The 23,097-nt window shown below is 43.3% G+C and overlaps 1 protein-coding gene and 1 long non-coding RNA gene across 2 annotated transcripts in view; one reads left to right on the top strand and one right to left on the bottom strand.

The window, feature by feature from the left end:
* The window catches only part of PLPPR5 (phospholipid phosphatase related 5), a 93,678-nt gene that overhangs the window by 5,636 nt on the left and 64,945 nt on the right, over positions 1-23,097 (bottom strand). Inside the window, exons 4-5 of the mRNA XM_083511229.1 lie at positions 14,134-14,310; positions 12,693-12,812 (exon numbers count right to left, since the gene is read on the bottom strand). Of these exons, the coding sequence (XP_083367355.1) occupies positions 12,693-12,812; positions 14,134-14,310 (297 nt within the window). The remainder of the gene's footprint in view (positions 1-12,692; positions 12,813-14,133; positions 14,311-23,097) is intronic.
* Positions 19,132-23,097, top strand: part of LOC310710392 — a 28,434-nt gene continuing 24,468 nt past the window's right edge. Inside the window, exon 1 of the long non-coding RNA XR_014528029.1 lies at positions 19,132-19,574. This is a non-coding gene — a long non-coding RNA (uncharacterized lncRNA). The remainder of the gene's footprint in view (positions 19,575-23,097) is intronic.

Genomic DNA, 23,097 nt, shown 5'->3' with positions numbered 1-23,097 from the left:
TGAAGCAGCAAAATGTTAGAATGAAAATGACATTTGCTCATTGACAGTACACATTAACAGCACTTCTTCTTTTTCAATCAGTGAGATGCCCCCTTTATTTGATCTGCTCTACACTCTGCTTCTTTCAACAGGATGATTCTATTTCTCCATTGTTTGTGCACATTAGCAAACATTTAAAAATACACGTTTTTATATAAAACACAAACTGTGGTCTTCTGTAAACAGAAACTTAAGTCCAACTATACTGACAAATTATCTGAGGCCCACAGTCACAGATTTGCATGGCATTTTGCTTTTACAACCAAGTACTCAGTAGCAAATTGTGGCATTCAAAATAAGCCTGTCATTTAGTTTTTAACCAGAAAAGGTTGATGGCAAAAAAAAAGGATGTTCTAGATGGAAGATACAGGGCATACATTTGTCAAGGTGCTTAAGTCCCCTTGAAGTCAATATGGTAAGTTAATTGTGACCAATTGATGTCCCATTAATTTCAACAGGACTTTTGTATGACTTTCTCTGATTTTGGCTGGGTCTCCAGCACTTGAATTAAGTGTTAAGACCTACTTATTTATTTATTTCCTGCTCATCACCTGAACGTCCCAGGGCAGATTACAACATTTGGATGGGATGGCAGTGAGGTTGAGTGACAGGAGCAGCCCAACAGTTAATCACACCGAGCAAGCTGGAGTTAACTCTCTATTAGTAAAACAGGATCTGGACAGAAGTGTCAGGCCTAATGAGCACAGCAACTCAAGTCTTGACCCCATGAAGCAGTTGCCAAGACTAAAGGTCCATGCCTCCTGACAGCCGGCTATGATTCCTCCTCTCCAGGGTGTTTCCCAAGCAATCAGAGATTGTGCCTGTAGGCCATTCTATGCTCCTCCTACTTCATGCGTCTCCAAGTTCTGGGAGACCAGAGGGGAAGGGAGCTTCTTGCAAAAGAAAGAGGAGACACCCATGCCTCTTCACCAGCCAGACTCATCTCTGCCTCTTGGCCTCCCTCCTCTCCTCTCCTGCTTCAGCTTCTGATTCTGATTCTGGACTTCTCTCTGCCACAGACTCTCCCTGCTCACTAAACCCTGTTAACTTTTCAGCTTCCAACACCTCCTCCCTCCAGTCTTCTCCCTCTTTGTTGTCCCACCACTCATCCCCTCATCCCTCTGCGTCCAACAAGTCCATGACATTGAGGGAGCTTTGGGCTGGGCGAAGGTGTCCTGCAATTGTGTGCACTCCCTTCCTCTCTTGGCACACTTTGTCACCGGAAGGCTACTGCTGCCATCCTGCCACAACCCTTCACACACCGTTGCCGGTTGTTCAAATAATCATTCATACGATTATTCTTCAGGAACGCCTTTAGTCACCTGCAATAATGAGCTACGAGCCTTGCTCTTTAAAATGCGACTTTGTGAAATCTAAGCTTGAGGAGATGTATATTCTAATGCAGATATTTGATCATGTAAGGGGTCTTGTAATATGTCCGACCCCTAATTGGTGAACTCTGGAGTTTTCTAACCATGCAATCTTTAGCAAGTCCTTGAGGTGCAACTCCCACAGCACACACACACAGCAGACAAATTGAAATGTCGTGCGAGCAAGCAGCACACACACACAGGCTCCCAAACGAATGTTTGTTTCTACCCGTCAGTGCTCACAATTAGTTCGCATCAGCCTCCTCTTTGGCTTCCTACCAGAGCACTACACGAGTTTGTTTTGTTCTAATCGTCAGAGGCAGTAACTGGCAGCAGCAACAGAAAAGATTAGAAGCGCAGCATGCATTGTAATGATTATTTCCCACCAATGTATCACAGGAGGAAAACCAGAGAAAATGGCATAACACGAAAACCCAAAGGGATCAAACCAGTAAAATCACCCTCCCACTAGGAAAGCAGGATGCGAAGGCTGAACCTCAAGTGCAGGTTTTCGATCAAACATTTCAGCATATTTAGCACTATGCTAAATGTTTATTCTATCATTTTTATTTTTTAAAAAAGATATGAAAGAGTACAGTGGTGCCCCGCAAGACGAATGCCTCGCAAGACGGAAAACCCACTAGACTAAAGGTTTCGGAGGTGCTTCGCAAAACGAATTTCCTATGGGCTTGCTTCGCAAGACGAAAATGTCTTGTGAGTTCCTGCGGGTCCCCCCCCCCTTTTTCCCAAGCCGCTAAGCCGCTTAACAGCTGATCCGCTAAGCCGCTTATCAGCTGATCCGCTAAGCCGCTTATCAGCTGATCCGCTAAGCTGCTAAGCCGCTTATCAGCTGATCCGATAAGCCCGCTAAGCCGCTAATAGCGTTATCCGCTAAGCCGCTAATGGGCTTGCTTCGCAAGACGAAAAAACCGCAAGACGAAGAGACTCGCGGAACGGATTCTTTTCGTCTTGCGAGGCACCACTGTATCATAGTCATATAAAATATGTTTTGTGAAAAATAAGAAAGGGGCTGTATATAAAAGGGGAGATCTGTATATAAATTTTGACTACAGACTCCTTATTTATACTTTGTATTCTAGATCTGATTTCAGAGCATTAAAATGATCTTATGAAAGATGTCGGTGCTGAAGCACAAATTTTGCAAATGCACATCTCCTCAGCAAATGAATTCTTTTTGCCTCCCCGTTACAGCAAAGGCAAACCAAGTATAGAATACAAAAGAATACTTCACAAAAATTCTGTTTCTCAAAATGCCCTTCACCTGCACTGAAGGCTAACATGTCCGCCTTCGTGAGAACACACGTCAAGCACACCAGTGCGCTTCTATGCGCACATACGTTTATTGCCTTATATGAAGATGCTCAAACTGGTCCATTCCTACTATCCAGGAGAAAACCCTAAAGAGGCGTGCTTTAAAAGAGCTCTGCTGGAATGGCTCCTCTTGACCATTACCAATGCCTCGACTCTGCAAAATGTACAATAATTACACAGACAGAATCGAGTTAGACATATTTTCCACATTATGTACTGTCATCTAACCAGCACTTCAAGTGAAGCAAAAAAAATTAAATAAAATATGAAAGGCGAAGCACAAAGCATGAACAGAAATAACAGCAGTTTATAGGCAGCTCCTTGAAGGAAAATGCTGAGGAATGGGGAAAAATATGCGATGGGAAAAGAAATGTGGGTGTTCTTTGCAAATAATATCGTATATTGTGGAGTTCGTTGTAATACATTCCAGTTGTTCTAGATATACTGATATAGCTGCAACCAAGCAGACAAAAATAACCTCCTGCCTAATTCTGGGCCTGTGGAGCATTTTTTTAAACCTTTCAGTTGTGCCTGGATCCAAGCCCAGTTGAGAACGAACCCTCACACCATCCCAATCAGAATTCTGAACTGATTTAACAGGTACAGTCAAACCTCAGTTATCGAACATAATCAGTTCTGGATGACCATTCAACTTCTGAAATGTTCAACAACCGAGGTTGCAGTTGGTTGCAAGAGCTCATTACAGTCAAGCCATATCAGACATTCGGGTTCCAAAAAATGTTCGAAAACCAGAGCATTTACTTCCGGGTTTTCAGCGTTCGGGAGCCAAAACGTTTGAAAACGGAGCCATTCAGGAACCGAGGTTTGACTGTATGGTATTGGATTTTGGATTTGATATCCTGCTTTATCATTACCCTAAGGAGCCTCAAAGCAGCTAACAATCTCCTTTTCCCTTCCTCCCTCACAACAAACACTCTGTGAGGTGAGTGAGGCTGAGAGACTTCAGAGAAGTGTGACTAGCCCAAGGTCACCCAGCAGCTGCATGTGGAGGAGTGGGGACACGAACCCGGTTCCCCAGATTACGAGGCTACCGCTCTGAACTACTACACCACACTGGCTCTTGCTTGCTATGAGCTGCTTTCAGAATCAAGTTTAAGTGGAGTGGGAAGGATTATGAACTGTGGAAATGTATATGGTATATTTATAACACACCTACCCCTACACACACACACACACACACACACACATCATATGCCTATTGTCTGATTTTATTTCAGCCTTAAGGCAAGTGAACGTATATATATATTTAGGAGGAAAAGAAAGATGCATTGCATGTAAAGGCAACCAGTGCCACCTTGAGATTGTATAGATTTTTTAAAAAAATGTTTTAAAGATGCTTTTGTTGTTTTGCCACTTATTGCTTGCCACCCTCAACTGCTTTGGAAGGAAGGGCAGTATATAAATATAAATGTAATAAATAAATAAGGCAATATGAGAACAATTCCATGTGATCTTATCATGATGCAACAGCTATTTTGAAGTAAGGTCTTTTGCACCCCATCTGCAGCTTGAGACTTCAAATAACATCTTTTCCAGTTCTTTTGAGAATAACAGTTGCAACTCTAGACATGTTTACTCAGAAGTACATCCCACTGTATTCAATGGGACTTACCAACAGGTAAGTGGACATGGGATTGTGGCCTTGGTTTATGTGCATTATGTGCAAATGTTAATGTGCATTAACATCTAGTGACATCTGAAGAACAGTCAGCACTTCCCACGTGAAAATATATTTATTCATATTCTTGTGGGAAGTATATACATATATGACAGACAGGCAGACTATAAATAAACAAAGCAAAACAAAACAAAAGGCGATAACGGAAGTAAGTCTAACACCCAAGTTTGTGTGTCATCTCTTTCATTCAAATCCCTTTTCATGTCATGTCTTTAAGATTATAAACCGGAGGACAAGGATTGTCTCATAACTGATCTTTGTATGCTGCTCTGGAAGATTTTCTTGACTGAAGAACAGGAAAAATATGCTTTAAATCTCTCTCTCTCTCTCTCTCTCTCTCTCTCTCTCTCTCTCTCTCTCTAACAAAATGTATGAATGTCATTGTGTAGCCCCTATCAGAGGATTTGTAGTGCCTCATCAGAATCCTGGATTTATGTGAAATCAAGATGAGATAGGGGAGCAAATGTGAAGGCAGGTTGCACAACACCAGTGGCTATGGCATGGGAGTGAGAAGGGAGGGATACTGGGGGGACGGACGACGACGACACATGATGGTTTAAAATAATGGCAGAAGTTTAGGTAAAGAAGGGAATGGAAAAGGGAGACGTTTGAGTACAGTGAGAAGGAGAAGACACCAAAAGGGGGGGGGGGAATGTCTGCTTTAAAATATTTTGAGTGTGTGGGTGTCAGGAATGAGCCAGCTCCTAGTGAAGGTTTACAGCCAACTGCAGAAAGCAGCCAAGAACAGAGAGGCTTAGATGTTAGTCAGGCAGGGGAGAGCCGGCAGCTGCAGACTTTGGTTATTCCTGACCTTGAAGTGTAGGCTGATAAAGCAGTAGCGGAGAGCAGGCTAGAACACAGTCAAAGCTCGCAGGAAGCTCAAACAGGCACGAATAAACACAGAGATAGCATGTCAGAGCAGGAAGTGGTTGGAGCTAATCCAAGAAGTTGGCGAATGGGAGGGCTACTAGACAGGAAGGAAAACTATCTGTTTTTGCAATAAATACTCCTTTTTAATTACCTACGCTTACTGTGTTATCAAGCTGGGAACCTGGACTCCTAAAAGTGTGTGTGTGTGTGTGTGTGTGTGTGTGTGTGTGTGTGAGAGAGAGAGAGAGAGAGAGAGAGAGAACTCATTGGCCCTGCTCCTGCGTTGCTCCTGTTAGAGGGCAGTTGCCTATGTCCCCAGCCCAATTTCTTTGTTGAGGTCAGGATGCCCAACCAACTTACACCGGATATAATACCAGTGGCGCTTTCTACTTCCATGTAGCTTCAGGCACAGAGGCATATCTGTTCCATTCTATCATAGAATTGTAAAGTTGAAAGAGACCATGAGGGTCACCTAGTTCAACTCCCTGCAATTCAGGAATCTTTTTGTCCAATGGGGGCTCAAACCCACAACCCTGAGACCCACAACTGAATCTGTGCAAGGTCCTCCTTGGAAGATATTTCTCATTGCCTTTTCCATCTACTCCGGTTCTTTTTCCGTAGGATGTAGTGGATTCTCAATCTTTGGCCTGCAAACAAGACCCGGGTGCAGTGATCATAAGGAGGTAGAGAAGCTAGTGTTTTTCGTTTTGGAAGTATTTTCTTTCTTTCTTTGCAAAATGCAGAGCCTGGTTTGGGCAGCAATTAGAGAAAGAGAACATATTTGAGCTGAAGAGAAACCTGGAAGTGGCAAGAAAGAGTTTTGCACAGGGAGAATTGAACACGGGAAATATTTATTGCCTCCCATCCCTCATCTTACAATCCTAAGGATAAATATACTCATAGCTAGGGTTAAAAGCATGTTAATTAGCAATCCTTGGAGGTGAGGCATAGTTCCCCCAGCTTTTATGCTAAACACATAAAGCTTTTCTCTAGCTCCGTTAAACTTGATCACTTGACTGTCAATTACATAGAATGCGCATATAATTAATTGCTGGTCATTACCATTAGTCTGCATTCTCTGTGCTAGGTAACACTCTGAATTAAGTTCATTTTTTAAAGTTACAGTGGGAAAATGATTATCTTTTGTGCACAAAGTACAATCACAGCCTTTGGGCAACAGTTGAAAGTGTTGCATTTCTTAAAAATGGCACAACCCTAGGCATGTTTACATCCTCTCTGCTCAATGAGTAAGAATGACATTGTGGATCATTAGTCAAGCAGAGCATTGCTTTAAATCATTCTTGGTATTTTCTGTCTGTTTGGAATGCAAGTTCTCTCTTGAACAATGGGAAATCACAGATGAGCCTGGCCTAGTAAAAATTTCAGAAGCTTGACCTTTTGCCTTTGTCTGGGCAACAGAGCAGTAGCTTCTGCTTGCTTGCTTTTAAAAAAAAACCTCCTGATTTAGTTTGAGATTGCATCCAAGCACATCTTAAGGAGGGAGGGCACAAGGTGGCACAGATGGCAGTGTACAGGGGATAAAGAGAAAGGGGGGGCAAGGAATTTCTATTCTTTCAGTTTCTTGGGTTGCCAGTGGGAATGGGTGAATCTCTCAATTTTGGTTTCTCTCAGTTTCTCATTCTTCCAGTCTTAAATTCAGTTCTCGACATCAGATTGCAACTTAAAAAAAAAAAATAATTCCCATGCAAATTCATCAGCATTTTACCAAGATTTTCTTCTAATACAGAAGGCTTGTATGCAATTTCCCCTAATATACACATTTTTCTTTCCCCAGATATGACAAACTTTGCTTGTTATTTTTGCTAATATATGCATTTTTATGCATGATTTACTTAAACATGTGCATTTGTGTACACATATGGCTTAAGAAATACACTGCAAAATTCAGTAAAGGGCTAATTTGAATTGATAGCCGTTTCAGGTTGCATATTGTTTCAGGTAGTCTGAAATGGGTAAGTTCACCTTTAAATGAGACCTTTTCCCATTTCTGCCCAGTCCCTAGCTGCTGGTAATAGTTATCTTATGTTTGTGTGTGTGTTTGCTTTAGAAAATGCAAAGCAGGTAAATGTGTGCCTCTCAAGATAGAGGAATGGATCAGTTTTCCCTTATTGCTAACTTCTACTAGCCTGGGATCTAAAGATCCATACAAAGTTGTTCTACATGCTAAGTGTGGGAGTCAATTTTCTCTTCCACAAGCAGTCCCAGTGCACCATGGAATGCAACTTAGGAAGATATCCTAAGCCACAGTGACAGTACATGTGATAGTAAAAGGTATGGGTCATTATGGCAAATGAAAGAAATATAGTTTAGATTGCATGGATGGCTGGTTATATAGGATAGACAGAGAAAGGTACAGCAAGCATAGCTCTTGGTTTGCATCACACTCCAAACACCATGAATATTCATTTCAGCGTCAGAATATTTTAGAAGAGCAGCAAAACCATCTCGACAATTGTTTCCATTGTTTGTAGCATCATCACTATTGTCGTTATTATTCATTAAATTCCTATACCACCCTTCATCCGAGGACCACAGGTGTACAGATGCTTGGTGAATCAGAGAAGAAAGCTGGGCATAACAAGAATTTCCTGACCTTCCAACGCTTTGAATAGATCCAAGTATATATTTAAGCAGAGACAATGCAAATGTCACATTGAATTTTCAAGTTGAACATAAGGGATAAGGCAGGCCTGTGGGCAGCTGTGCCAAATCTAGACCTTCTAGCTCTGGTTTCCTGAGGTCAGTGGCTGGGCTGGGAGAGAGAAAAGATGAAGCCTGAAATGCAGTAAACAGAGGTTGTTGCTCTCTTGGCAAGCAAAGGCAAGAGGAGGCTTCCTAATATTCATACCAGGCTTTGATTCCCCACTGTAAAGAAACACATTGCATTTCAGCCAGACAGATGGGAAACGCCAAGCTGCCATTTCTTTCACTAATGATTCACAGTGCCATTCCTTATCCAGTTCCGTGTTTTCCTACTGTCTCAAAACATCTCTCCCTGTTTGTGTTCTATCAGGTTCACTGTGGGCCCCCACTGTCCTGGCCATCACCTGGAGAAGGAGGAGGAGCAAGCTGACACCTTGTGCAGTGTCCAAGAGCACAACACTAGTCTTCTAGCCAAAGCCAGGAAAGTGCCCTGAGTTCCCTCTGCTCTGCAATTGCCACAGCTAGGAAGGATAAGCTCCAGCCAGACAGCCAGTCATCCAGCCAGCCAGCCAGACAAGCAAGAGGAATCATCGCGGTTCAGGGACACTTTCTGATCAGGCTAATGCACCCAAGGAAGGCATGCAGCAGGGGAAATAATGGGTGGAGTCTGGGGGAAGAAGTGTGGCCTGCCTGGGGAGACTCTTGAGGACTGGATGGAGAGGCCTGGGAGGCCGCCTTTGTGCTCCAGGTCTGAGCTTTCATACACTTGCCCTGAAAGGAAAGATTTTCCTTCCCAACATATTCCCCTATTCTTTGGTTATTTAACAAGTTGATAGGGGAGAACACACACACACACACACAACCCTCACATGCTCCCCCCATCAGCTCCACCTCCGATAGGCTCACAGAGGTTTTATTTTTGCTTCAGACACTCTTCTGGAGTTCTTCCACATAAGAGGGAATCCCAGGCCAATCAGGATTCCCCCTCACAAGATGGCACTCTCCATTGAAACACACAGGTAGAGTCCTTTCACATGCTAGATTTGGAATAATCCATATGATTCCTCAAGGTGGTGTGATTTATGATGTGCCCAGATTCCCAGCCATGAATATTCTCCTCTATATCTGAGAAGGAACAGTCTGTACAAGAAATACAATATTCACTGAGTGGTGGTGGTGGGAGTGGGTCATTTAATTTCCCCATTCATTAACAAAGCAACAGGTGGGGACTGACTTTTTTAACATCAGAAAAAGTCCATGGGTGAGAGAATCTGAACTCTCCCCCACCTCATCTTCCCATGGAACTCCTTCCCTCCTCCTCCTTGATACTTTTCTCTCAGTCCAGCTCTGAGAGTGGAAGTGAGCTGGGCTCTCAGAAAATTGCCTAAAGTGATGGGGCACAAGATGACCCACTGAAGGACTTCTCTTCAACCCACACAACTCTTCCGATGGGAACTTTGGCTGCCCCTTCCACAGTTCCATAGCCTTTCCCAAGTATCTTGCTTCATTCTGACATCTAGCAAAGGCCTAACAGAATGGCTTGTGTAGAAGATGCACATTCATCAAGCAAATGCTGGCTCGAGCAAAGGAGATGGTGACCTCCTTATGACAAAGCGTCTCAGGCATCTTTGCGTTGAGTGGTGTGTCAAAGAATTCCAAGAAGAAATCTGTTTATTCTCCGATGGCATTGAAACACACAAAGGCTCTTACACTTGTGCCTGATCATCTGTAACTCCCACAAACTTCAGGGAAATTACAGGGTTATACCCCAAAGACAAGGATGCTGAGTGCCGTGGCAAAATAAACAAGCGAAACAATAGCAAGGAGCAACAACTCTTATCTCTTTCTTTAAGCCACTTCATGTATTGCCACTGCAACCCAGCAGCTTCCCTGGTGGTAAGCTGCTTCTCAGGCACACTGGCAATGCTGAAATACACCTCACCTACACTGTATTGATCTTCTGAACTGTCTCGTGCTGGCTGGGTGCCTCTTTTGATGGAAACCGGGAGTGTGTATCCACATTTGGGGCAAAAAAGTTGTTTTGTTTGACTAGTTGCCTGTGGGTCTATGAAAAGTGATTAGTATTCAATGAATCTGTACTCAGAGCAGAGCTGCTGAAATTAATGGACCTAATTTAGCCATCTTCGTTCATTCCAATAGAGACACTCTGAGTCAAACTTAGCTGAATGCCACTCACTGCCCACAACTCCCTGGTGAGTGTGCCTGGCAGAAACTCCAGGTGCACATTTAAATGTAGAATTTTACAGTATAATGAACAGTAATAAAACGACCTCTCGTGTTGACATGTAAAGGTAAAGGGACCCCTGACCGTTAGGTCCAGTCGTGACCGACTCTGGGGTTGCGGCACTCATCTCGCTTTATTGGCCAAGGGAGCCGGCATACAGCTTCCAGGTCATGTGGCCAGGACTAAGCTGCTTCTGGCAAACCAGAGCAGCACACAGAAATGCCGTTTACCTTCCCACCGGAGTGGTACCTATTTATCTACTTGCATTTTGACGTGCTTTTGAACTGCTAGGTTGGTAGGAGCAGGGACCGAGCAACAGCTGACCTTTTGATCAGCAAGTCCTAGGCTCTGTGGTTTAACCCACAGCGCCACCCATGTCCCTTGTGTTGACATGTAAGATGCTCTAAATGTTCTCTAGTTCTCTAGACTGTGTATAAGGTTAAAAAGTAAATAAATGATAGGAGCACTGACCACCACTAATGGGCTGGATATTACATGCTAGGTTAATGGATAATGACAGATTTGTGCAAATAAGGGGTAATCTAACTTTTAATAATATTAATATTTCTAAAATATTTTGTCCTGCCTCATTATCCATTTCAGTGGTTGCTTTTGTCACAAAAAGCCGTTCTGACACAATCTGACTTTCTATTATGTAACCATGTGGCATCTTTTCAGAACTAAAAATGTTCCTTACTGCCTAATATACCCATGTATTATTTATTCTGACTGACATCTCCTAGAATCACCTGTGATTGCTGCAGGCTTTCCAGCCCTTGCTTTGGCAAGGTAATAATAACTCCTCCTAACCATTCGCAGTTCTGCTGTCCTGATCAAAGGAAGTGCAGTGTGATGCCTGATTGCCTAATCCTACCAGAGACCAAAATTCTGCTCACTTCATTAGCAGTTCTGTGCCTAGGAAGTGGGGGCGGGGGAGACTGCTGGAAGACTTGTCTATCAACCTGAACCTTCTACTCTTATATGCAGATGTCTCTTGGCTGACTCACTTCCTGAGTTTCTTCCACTAGATGTTTCTTCTCAATCAACATATAAAGAATATGTTGGGGGGAGAGGAGCAATGAAGATGTTCTTTGGTACCCTCTACTGGATTTTGGTTTGAAGCTACCATGCCTGTGCTGCACATAATGGGAAACCACAAGTTCCACCTTGGCATGGTGAGAGGATTTTGAAAGCATCTATATGGGTTTTAAGGGACGCGGGTGGCGCTGTAGGTTAAACCACAGAGCCTAGGACTTGCCGATCAGAAGGTGGCGGTTCGAATCCCCATGATGGGGTGAGCTCCTGTTGCTCAGTCCCTGCTCCTGCCAACCTAGCAGTTCGAAAGCACATCAAAGTACAAGTAGATAAATAGGTACCACTCCGGCGGGAAGGTAAACGGCATTTCCATGTGCTGTTCTGGTTCACCAGAAGTGGCTTAGTCATGCTGGCCACATGACCCAGAAGCTGTACGCCAGTTCCCTCAGCCAGTAAAGCGAGATGAGCGCCGCAACCCCAGAGTCAGCCACGACTGGACCTAATGGTCAAGGGTCCCTTTACCTTTTTATATGTGTTTTAAAGCACCTATAATTCATGGTTGCATCTGAACTCAGGGGAATTCTAGATTGTTTTAGCAAGCCTTCCATGACCTGGTATCCTCCAGACCCCCATCAGCCCCAGCCACCATGGCCAATCATCTGGGATGGTGGAAATTGGAGTCGAAAACATCTGGAAGAGACCAGGTTGGAGGGAAGCTGGATCATACACAGTGGTGTGAAGTTGTCTTGTGTGAACAAACCTTTGTTTAAAATACTTGCAGCTCCCCTGAGTTCCAAAGACTTCTAGGCAATTTTAAATCACAACATGGTGCTTCTGGTTCCCCCCCTCAGGGTTTGCCAAAGGAGGAGAGAAAAGTGTGGAAACCCAAGACTTGATGCCACTCATGCACAAGTACGAAACCTGGGGAGATGGGTAACATTTTTCAATCCAAGGTCCACATTTCCTCAAGGGCAACCAGCTAGTGGGCAGGAACTGGAGACAAAAGTGGGAAAGCCAATGGATGTGACTCTTACTTTGTACACTAGGTTATTTTCCAACCATGCAGAAGTCTGAGGTTTCTACACACACACACTTCTCCATCTCCCATTAAGACGAGCAACAGGCATTATCAAAGTGAGGGTGTGGCCTGAAGAGAGTGGGTGTGGCCTGGGAAGGGGGTGTGGCCAGGGAAGACTCCCAAGGGCTAGACAGAAAGGGCTGGAGGGCCACATTCAGCCCATGTTCCCTAGGTTTTCCACCCCTGCACTAAATACCGGCTTGGCATTATATACAAAATTTGCCTTGCTATCCCAAGTCTGCAGTTGTCCTAGCATTCGGTGAATGGTAGCTTGTGGCTATGAATCAGAAAGTTCTCCTTTTGTGTAGCCAGAATTTAGAAAGGAAGTGACATTTCAAATTCAAGAAGAGCATCCATTACCTTTTCTAAAGGACTCTCTACTCGAGGGAGGCTGATCATAGGCATTTGAGCCAGATTGTCCATGTGAGAATGTTCATGTTCTGGTTGTCTACCTCTAAAATTATTTACCACACACACAACCTAGAAAGAGAAGGAAGAAATCAGATATTATGAGAGAGTTTAATAGATTGGATCCTGAACACCCACATCAACTGTACAATGTCCTCTGATAGAAATGCTAATTATTAAATCACTCTTCCATAATGAATGAGATTACAGCACAAGCACAACATTGTCAAAACACAGCTAGAATATGCTTAGGCTAATTATCGAGAAGATGCCAGTGTACATTGTCGTTCTTTGAATTTACCAACAATTGCTTGTAAATAGACATTTTAGATGCCTACCAACAATTGCTTGTAAATAGATATTTTTAGATGCCTCTGGAGAGTTTTTTCAACAGACATCAACATGCACTTATACGTCAACTTAACGCACTTATCAATATGCACTTATCCATCAACATGCACTCTTTGAACAGAATAGTCTAACCATCAAGAGCTCATAGATAAAATAAACAGTAGTGGCTGGTGTGGTATTGCTGACCTGGTTTCCCAATACTGCACATCACTGCCAGTTATCAAGAGGGAGGGAGAGACAAGGCGGTGGATAGCTCTTCACAGGTACAGCAGCGAAGCCAATCCAACACCCCCACTATTGCAACTGCACCACATCAAGCTTCCCACCAGCTCCCGCCTCCCTCTTAACAGCCAGCAGTGACATACTGTTTTGGGAAACCAGGTTAGCAATGCAGCTCTGCCTGCATTGCCCACTACTGTAAATAATGTGGCATATCTTCCAGCACATGGTGACCTTCTGTACTCAACTTGTGCAATGTGGATCCACATTGTCAGAAGGCTGCAACAAAAATGGCATTTTCTAAATGACTGTATAATACTTTGAACTTTTTTTAAAAAAAGGAAAGCCAGTTAGCACATTGCACTGACAATAATTTAGTGACATTGCTGACAAACATGAACTCACATTGGCCTCAGCCCCAATTTGTGCTGAAGTCTTCCAATACAGTGGACTCACTTGGAATTGATTGGTGAGGTTTGGATAATAACCTTTTTTTAAAAACTAACATATTATTTTAAACATGGGATCCAGTAGTTGCAGATGCACATGGCTCAGTGGAGGAGACACTTTCACTGCAGGCAAAGGGATGAACACATGTAGCAATTTAAGCTAGTGAGATCAGTGATCTCTCATATGAATGTGTTCCATGTGCATGCTGGAGCACATATTGAGCTCAGGATTAGCATTAACTGTGCATTTGTTTATATTTATGAATGATTGTTATTCAAGCATGCCGCCTGCATTCTGATGAATAAATCATGTGAGGAACCCATTCATAGTCAAACTCATAGTCATAGAAAGAGTCACGTGCAGCCGTACTTACCAGAAACGCTGCTATAGAAATGCCAACTAGAAATCCTGCTATCACGTCTGACCAATGATTTCGATATTCTGCTACTCTGTTGATACCAGTAAGAAATGCCATGCACATTAAACTCAAGCAAAGGACTGGTTTTGCCAGTCTTGTTCCTCTGGCCTTTATCGTGTTGGTGATATACATCTGAGGGTGAAAAGATGGGGGGAGGGGATGAAAGCAGCGTGAGTTTTCATTTTTAAGTGGGGAAAGTGTTGCTCAGATTTTTAAAAAGGCAAAACTTACTTTGTTGGTTGGTGGGGAATAGAACATAATGATTTTAAACAATGCAATGTAGTACATACAAATTTAAGCCTTGATTCATTTAATTGTTTATATACCCCTGCAATTTAGACAGAAGGGCTCAAAGCAGCTGAAACCATTTATCAAATGGATACACTAAAAGTAATGCACCTAAAACAAAACCGAACCAGCAGGAATACATGTCTGATGTTGTCCTCACCTTCCTCCCTTTCTTTCTGGTTCCTTCCCACTGGGCAGCTAGTGGTAAATGACCCTGTGTATGGTGGGGACAACAACAGTCTAGCTGCATTAGGACCAGGTGGATGTTGTCTTCACCCGCTTCCTTTGTTATCTACCAACTTCCACCAGGCCATTGGTGATAAGAGAGAGAGAGGGATGATAGATGATAGATAGATGATAGATAGATAGATGATAGATGATAGATGATAGATAGATAGATAGATAGATAGATGGTAGATAGATAGATAGATAGATAGATAGATAGATAGATAGATGATAGATAGATAGATAGATAGATAGATATAGATGATAGATATACATAGATGATAGATAGATGATAGATAGATAGATAGATAGATAGATAGATAGATAGATAGATGATAGATAGATAAATGATAGATAGATAGATAGATAGATAGATAGATAGATAGATGATAGATAGATAGATGATAGATAGATAGATAGATAGATAGATAGATAGATAGATAGATATAGATGATAGATAGATAGATAGATATACATAGATGATAGATAGATAGATGATAGATAGATAGATAGATAGATAGATAGATAGATGATAGATAGATAGATAGATAGATAGATGATGATAGATAGATAGATAGATAGATAGATAGATAGATAGATAGATGATAGATGATAGATGATAGATGATAGATGATAGATAGATAGATAGATAGATAGATAGATAGACATAGATGATAGATGATGATAGATAGATAGATAGATAGATAGATAGATAGAGATAGATAGATGATAGATAGATATATAGAGATAGATGATAGATAGATAGATGATTAGATAGAGAGAGATGATAGATGATAGATAGATAGATAGATAGAGATAGATATATAGATAGATAGATAGTTGATTACAGAGAGAGAGATGATAGATAGATGGCAGATGATAGATAGATGGTAGGAGAAGGAACCATCCAGCAGGAGGAGATTGATGTATTTACCTGCTCTTGAAGAGCAATTGTTGGTAAAATGCTATTGTCAGAAAGGGGAGTACAGCGTGAACAGGAGTAGGGAATCCATCTCTGCTTCCCTCACTTCCCTGTACCTTTCCACAGGGCAGTTGGTGGTAGATGGTCATGGGGGAGGAAGAGTGGAAAGCCCAGCAGAAACAAGTGCTTAGTGTTGTTTTGCCTGCTCCCACCCCTCTCCTTTGTGCACACAGTCGTAGCAGTGCCATGCACTCATCCAGTGTTCTGGGCTGAATAAGCTAACAATGGGCCCTGACAGCAGCAAGAAAAATTGTGCCCACCACTTTCAGTGTTATTGGAGAGCTAAGGCACTTCTGCTTCTTGCCTCTTCATGTTCACTAAGGGCAATTAATGCTAATCAACCTCATTGTGTGGAGAGGACATAAGCTGAAATGTCTCTATGGTTAATCAAGAAACATCTTTGCTCTTAACGTTTCCAGCAAGCTGCAGACTAGCAAGTAATCTTGCTGCAGTCTATGGCTGCCATCCAACACTGGCGCACTTTTAAGTAAAATCAATGGACTGGTTACACATAACTCTGCATTAAACTGTGACTTAACATCTTTCTTCGCTGCCCAGTAAAATGTGTTCAACAGACTCAGGAATGAAACACAAACAACAAAACACTACACTTTGAATTCCTGATGGCTCTCCACTGCTTCTAGTCACCGGATGCAAGAACCATTCAGCAACCATGTCTGAAACCTGTTATCAGTGTAAAAGGTAAAGGTAAAGGTACCCCTGCCCGTGCGGGCCAGTCGTGTCCAACTCTAGGGTTGTGAGCTCATCTCACTTAAGAGGCCAGGGGCCAGCGCTGTCCGGAGACACTTCCGGGTCACGTGGCCAGCGTGACGAAGCTGCTCTGGCGAGCCAGCACCAGCGCAGCACACGGAAACACCGTTTACCTTCCCCCTATAAAGCAGTACCTATTTATCTACTTGCACTTAAGGGTGCTTTCGAACTGCTAGGTGGGCAGGAGCTGGGACCGGAAGACGGGAGCTCACCCCGCTGCGGGGATTCGAACCGCCGACTATACGATCGGCAAGTCCTAGGCACTGAGGTTTTACCCACAGTGCCACCCGCGGGGTTATCAGTGTAGGTTACATCTAAGAGGCAATCACCCAATTCACCCTGAAGATTAATCCTATGAAGCAAATAATCTACACTGATTGGTAGCTTTACTGATCAAGGCTAGAGACGCTTTCTTTGGCATCTTGAAGGCAGTATGATAGCCACTCCTGGAAAACAGGGTTCTGCAGTTTTTGGGGGTTTCTGAAATGCCTGCAAAACCTATTTCACCAGAGATGGCAGTGGGACAAAGGAAAGGTGGGTGTGCACCAGGGGTAGCAAACATGCTGTGCTCCTGATCTTATGGACTACAACACCTATCATCCTTGGTAATGCTGGTTGAAGCTGATGGAAGTTGTAGCCCAAAACATCTAAAGGGTGCCATGCTTGTTTCTCCTGGTGTGCATCATCCTTCCCCATCACTGTAATCGCCATATGTTTTTGGACTACAACTCCCACCAAGCACTGCCAATAAAAAGGGATGGTGGGAGTTGCTGTCTAAAACATCTGGGGAGCACCAGATTAGGATAGGCTGATATACACCAAGGGAATCAATGACTTTATCATACTACAGTGAGGGGGGGGGTATTTGATCCCCTGCTAAATTTGCCCGTTTGCCTTCTGATGAAGAAATGACCAGTCCATAATTTTAATGGTAGGTTTATTGTAGCTGTAAGAGACAGAATAACAACAGGAAAACCCCCCAGAAACCCAGAAGACAAAAGTCAGAAATTGACGTGCATTATAATGAGTGAAATAAGTATTTGATCCCCTATCAACCAGCCAGATGTCAGGCTACCTGGTATCTTCGCTGTATGTAACGAGCTGAGATTAGAAGCACCTGCTGTAAGGGAGAGGTCTTACCTGTAATCCCAGCTCGTTACAGTACCTGTACAAAAAACACCTGTCAACAGAAGCAATCAAACCAGCATATTCCAAAGTAGCCACCACGACCAAGACCAAAGAGCTGTCCAAGGGTGTCTTGGACAAGACTGTAGGGACAAGACTGTAGACCTGCACAAGGCTGGGCTAGGCTACAAGACTATTGCCAAGCAGCTTGGTGAGAAGGTGACAACAGTTGGTGCAATAATTCGCAAACGGAAGAAACACAAAATAACTGTCAACCTACCAATAAAATTATGGACTGGTCATTTCTACGTCAGAGGGCAAATGGGCAAATTTAGCAGGGGATCAAATACTTTCCCCCCCTCACTGTACTTCCAATTCTCTCTTTTAAAAACTAAGGTTTTTCTTCCTCCTCAAAGGGTCATAGTCAAGGCTAAACTAGACACTGGAAATCCAGGTCCATGATGCACTACCTGAAATTGAATTTATATGCTGACTAAATTTGTAAGCATCTCATCAAGTCGAAACCCACACCACACACCAGGTTTCCCCCATGCTGTTGACAGATATTCTTGGTGGCAGTTTAAGAAGAAAGAGGTAGTATGGTTGGAACCATTCCTTATGGCAACTGCTTGCTACAAGGAGTAGCTCCAGTCCCTGCATGTAGACTATTTACTTTCATTGCCCGGCTAGTTTTTGCAAGGCTCACAGTCTGTATATGTGCACACATGTGTCTTTCCACAATACACACTGGGATCCTTTGTGAAGGCTAAACTTCCATTCCTTTGCAGAATATGACACTTTAGTCATTTTGCTTAACGTACATTTCCATAAGCAAAAAAGAAAAAATAGTAGCAAACATTACATTTTTTTTCTTGAGAGGAAAATGCTGAAGCTCATCATCTGCTTGTGAATGTGCTCCTTTATGAATGGCAAGCTAACAAAAACAATTCTGCCTAACATAGAGAATAAACAATGACTTTAAAAGGCTGCATCTCTAATACCACTTATCCTTTTTTCTCCCTGCAGTAGGGAATCAGTGTTGTTTTTGCAGCTCTCCTTTTATTTCTGTTCCCCAAATTGCAGTGAATTCTCTCTTCTGTAGTAAGACAAGTTGCTATATTAGCATATAATACTGATGAACCGAGAAAGAATTCAGTTTCTCTTGTCTTTCTCACAGCATCTGTCTTCAAATACCAATAAACACTCAGCTGCTTGGGGGGGGGGTGTATTCCCCAAGGTCTGCATTTAACACAGACCCAAACCTTATGTGGCCATCCTACTGGCCAAGATTCAATGGTTTCTCCTGCAGCAAACTCAAAAGCACAGATGTTTGTCCTTTAAAAAACCTGGTGCATATCCCTGGAAGCCCACGGCTTCCTGCCAAATGTTTTCAAATGTAGTATTATTATTATATAATTTATTATCCAGTGATTACCTATGTGTCAAGGTGATTTACAAACATACCATGAAAAGCTAAAAATGGGTTTTAGAGGCAATAGTAAAGACAGCGTTAAGAAGAATACAAAATGAATAAGCAGAGATTTTTACACGTAGCTGAAAAAACTTGTCAAAATAAAGATGTCTTCAATGATTTCTGGGAAGTACAAGTAGTGAGTGCCTTTTGTATGTCAGCAGGGATGCTGTCCCACAGAACAGAGGCAGCCACACCTAAAGCCCTGCTCTGAGTTACTGTATTTATGTGCCGCGGTTCACACATTATGCTGAACCAGCAGGGGGGACAAAACACTTGCCACATAAAGTGTGGACTTGACTCTCAGCACAGGGAAGGCATTTCTGAAGGAGTGCCCTATATAATCCCCACTCCAGGCCTCCTTGTGGCCTCTTCCAAGGCCCTGTTCCCATGGCAACCATCTAGGCCTAAGATTGGGCTGCAGGAAAACTTGGTGGAAATGCATCCTGATCAGGAAGAAGTAAGCGGAGAGCTATGGCTGGTAGAGACCATGTACAGCCTGGCCCTGCTGTGGTGGCTGCATCACATATGGAGGTGGGCCTGTAGGGCTGCTATGGCAATGGGGCCTTGGGAATGGACTCTTAGGCCTGGCAGGGAGATATTTGGGGATGGAGTGTTGGAATTCCATCCTGCAGGGCATACTTTCTTAACAAGCGCCTTTCCTGTGGGGAAGGCATTTGCGAAGAAGCACCCTGCACAGAATTGAACCCTCCTTCTCTTGGTCGGGGGTGAGGGAGGCGCATTTCTTCCAACCATACATTTAATGAGCATATTAGTTCAGCATTAGCCCCGCCCCTGAATTGATTTGGGGTTGGATCTGAAGCAGATGGTCTCCAGGAAGGGTCTTGGGTTGGGCAGGGCTGGGCATAGTTTTCTGCAAAACGAGGCAAGGGCCTTTTAACTAACCAGCCTGCTGTTCTAGGGGCAGCCAAGCCAACCATGTTACAGGTCTTGTCAGAAGGCTCTGGTTGACAGAAAGGTTTGCTTCTGTTTCATTCCTGGGTGAGCCAACATCTTCCCATAGCTATTTTAGTGGAAGGGGACTTCAGCTAGCAGGGCTCACTTGGAGCTATCCAAGGTCCTGTTTTTTGTTAAGCGAAATTTTGACCATACTTTCCCAGCCTGTCCGGCTTTCACTTTCTACACCAGCCTCCCTCAACCTTGAGTCCCCATATGTTATTAAACTACAACTCCCATAATCCCTGACAACTGCCTATGCTGGTGAGGAATAATGGGAGTTGTAGTCCAATAACACAGGAACCCAAGTTTGAGAAAGGCTAAACTACACCTTACCTAATGCAGTGTTTCCCAACCGGTGTTCCGCGGCACACTAGTGTGCCGTGAGACACCGGCTGGTGTGCCGTGGGAGGGAGGCGGGCGAGTCGGGCGGCGAGAGGCAGCGGCGGCGAGGATCCGCGTCGAGCCGGGGACGGCTCCGCGGTGCTGGTGCCGAGCGGCGGGGCAGCGCGCGCAAAAGGGAGGAGCGCGAGAGAGCGGAGGAGGAGGAGGCCGGCATGTCCGGGCAGCAGCAGCAACAGCAACAGCAGCAGCAGCAACTCCCGGCGACGGCTCCTCCACCGCCCGCTATCGCCGCCACCACCACAACAGCCGCCGCCGCCTCAGCTGCCGCCGTCCCTCAGTCCCTCGCTCTGCTGCCTCCTCCCACCCCGGCAAGGGGAAGGGAAAAAACTTTCACTTTTGTGCGTCCCTCCCGGCGTGACGCTGCGCGCTGACGTCACGGGGCGGGGCTTTAATGGTGGTGTGCCGCGAGATTTTTTTCCGGTAAACAGGTGTGCCGTTGCCCAAAAACGTTTGGGAAACACTGACCTAATGAACCTGACATGGCCTACTGTGACTCAACCTTGCTTATCTCAACTGGGCATTATCTTTTTTTACTTGACTTCACCACACGCTACCTACTTTCCTTGTGAGCCTCAATAGCACACACAACGGGATAATCACCACCACCACAACAAAAAATTATTCTAAATTAAACTGGTTTTTCACTTGCATACAAAATACCCTCAACCTTTACACATCATACTGAAAACAACCTAAAAGGTGCATTTTCCAAACTTATAAATCCTGTAAGATCAAGACCTCCAACCGTATCTAAAGACTACTACTACTACTAATAATAATAATAATAATAATAATAATAATAATAATAATAATAATATCAGTCTCATACCTATTGGTGATGGCAGTGAACAGTATCAAAATGTTCCATTATTCTTAATTGTCTTTATAGAATAGACTCATCTTATTAAAAAAACAACAACTCTGCAGGAATTTAACAAAACAGATTGGCATCTTTAAACACTACTCCTTTTAGTTACTGCAATCCGAGACAGACATTGACAAACTAGAAAGAATACAAAGGAGAATTGCAAAGATACTGAAGAACAATAGTTATGCAACTGTGTATAGTTGAAATCACACAAGTGAAATGTGTGTAAGACGCAATCACACAGTAGTTGTTCTTCAAGCTCTTTTGTCTCTTGTGTGTTGATTTTACTGTACATTGATTAAGATACATCTGTTAGAAGCAGTATATAAACAAATCAATAGCCAGCCATAGACTGAACATGTCTATGATTGATTGATTGATTGATTGACTGATTGGCAGCAATTAAAAATATGGAAAACTGGGGAAGTGGTATGGCAGGGGAACCAAAACTTTGCAGGATTATGCAATGGATTCCCCTGAAAGGTATTGTGGGTTCCTCTTATTGCTTTAAATTGGTTATTAGTTTTACACCATGAATTTATATATAGGAAGTCACCTTGGGAGGGGTTTAAATGTAAAAGGCAACCTACAAGCAAATAAATCTGTGACCGCATTCAGTCAAAACTGATACTGTATTCATTTCACAGACTGTGCTAACTCCTGCAGTACCATATTCTTGTTAAATCCTGCCCTCCAGTATTGTTGCCATTTTTAATCTTGGTCTTTCTTGAACTTGATTCTGATTGCGCAGTGCTACAGAGGTTTTGTGTGCTGGCAGGGAGAGAAATAGAAATGAGAGCTTGTGTATCTGTCAAGAGAAAACATTTACAGAATGTTCAGGAAAAACTACACAACGCTTTTAGTAATGGAATTCAAATTCAAGCTCCCTGGTAAATAGAGGCTTCATAAACTCAGCAAGGATTGCCTAAACTTTGTTTAAAGCTATGTTGTTGGTTTTTTGAAATGTGGGGGAAATCACTGCTGTCATTTTGAGATATTCACATAAAAAGCAAGACACATGGGGGGGGGGAATCTACTTTTGATTTTTTGAGCTATTTCAGGGGCAGGGAACTTTCAGTCTGAGGACCAAAGCCTAAGCCTAAGCCATTCAGCCCCTTGGGATTCTCCCCAGTCTTAACTCTTCACCAGCACTGCTCCATGTCTTTTCCCTGGGTGGAATTTGAAGTCGCTCAAATGAAAGATTGTCACTTATTTTCCTCCCCTTTCTCTTTCCCAATTCTTGTACCTGCAAGGGCATTTTTTATTTATTCTTAATGCTTTTCTCCTTCCCCCAACCCTCTTTGTTTGTCAATCTGAGTGAACATTTTTTATTTAAAAAAAATCAAAGCAACACTCACAACTTGGGATGACACTGTAAGTAAATGAGTGCGGGGCATGGAAAGGACAAGGGAAGGGTTGGTCCATTCATGGGAGGGGGGAACATGATGCAAATCATCCACTGACCACAGTGCAGCAGTTTGGGGTCATTTATTTCTCCCCTTATTGAATTATCCCCCAATTGGGAAAATCCAAATTCAGTGGAGAAAATGTGTGAAATTGCAGCTCTCCGCAGTGGGGGGTCATGCCGATGATGCTCATTTAATGGGAACACAAGCAAACTTTGAATCCACAACATACTCCAGTGTGAACAAACCCTTGGTCTCCAGGCCCTTCTCCCTTTTAGGCCTTCTCTTCTAGACACACTCTTGTTTGTCCACATCCATCCTAAATTACAGTGCACGGAAATGATACAACGTTCTTTAGAGATGAAATAATTATGTGAAACTGACTGTTTTTGCTTTGCAGGAATTCTCCTTTCCACAGTCT

Source organism: Podarcis liolepis (genome assembly GCF_965112155.1).
Source record: "Podarcis liolepis genome assembly, chromosome: 6".
Classification (NCBI taxonomy): domain Eukaryota; kingdom Metazoa; phylum Chordata; class Lepidosauria; order Squamata; family Lacertidae; genus Podarcis; species Podarcis liolepis.
Note: the sequence above shows the minus strand (reverse complement) of the source record. Positions and strands in the feature narration are given on the sequence as shown.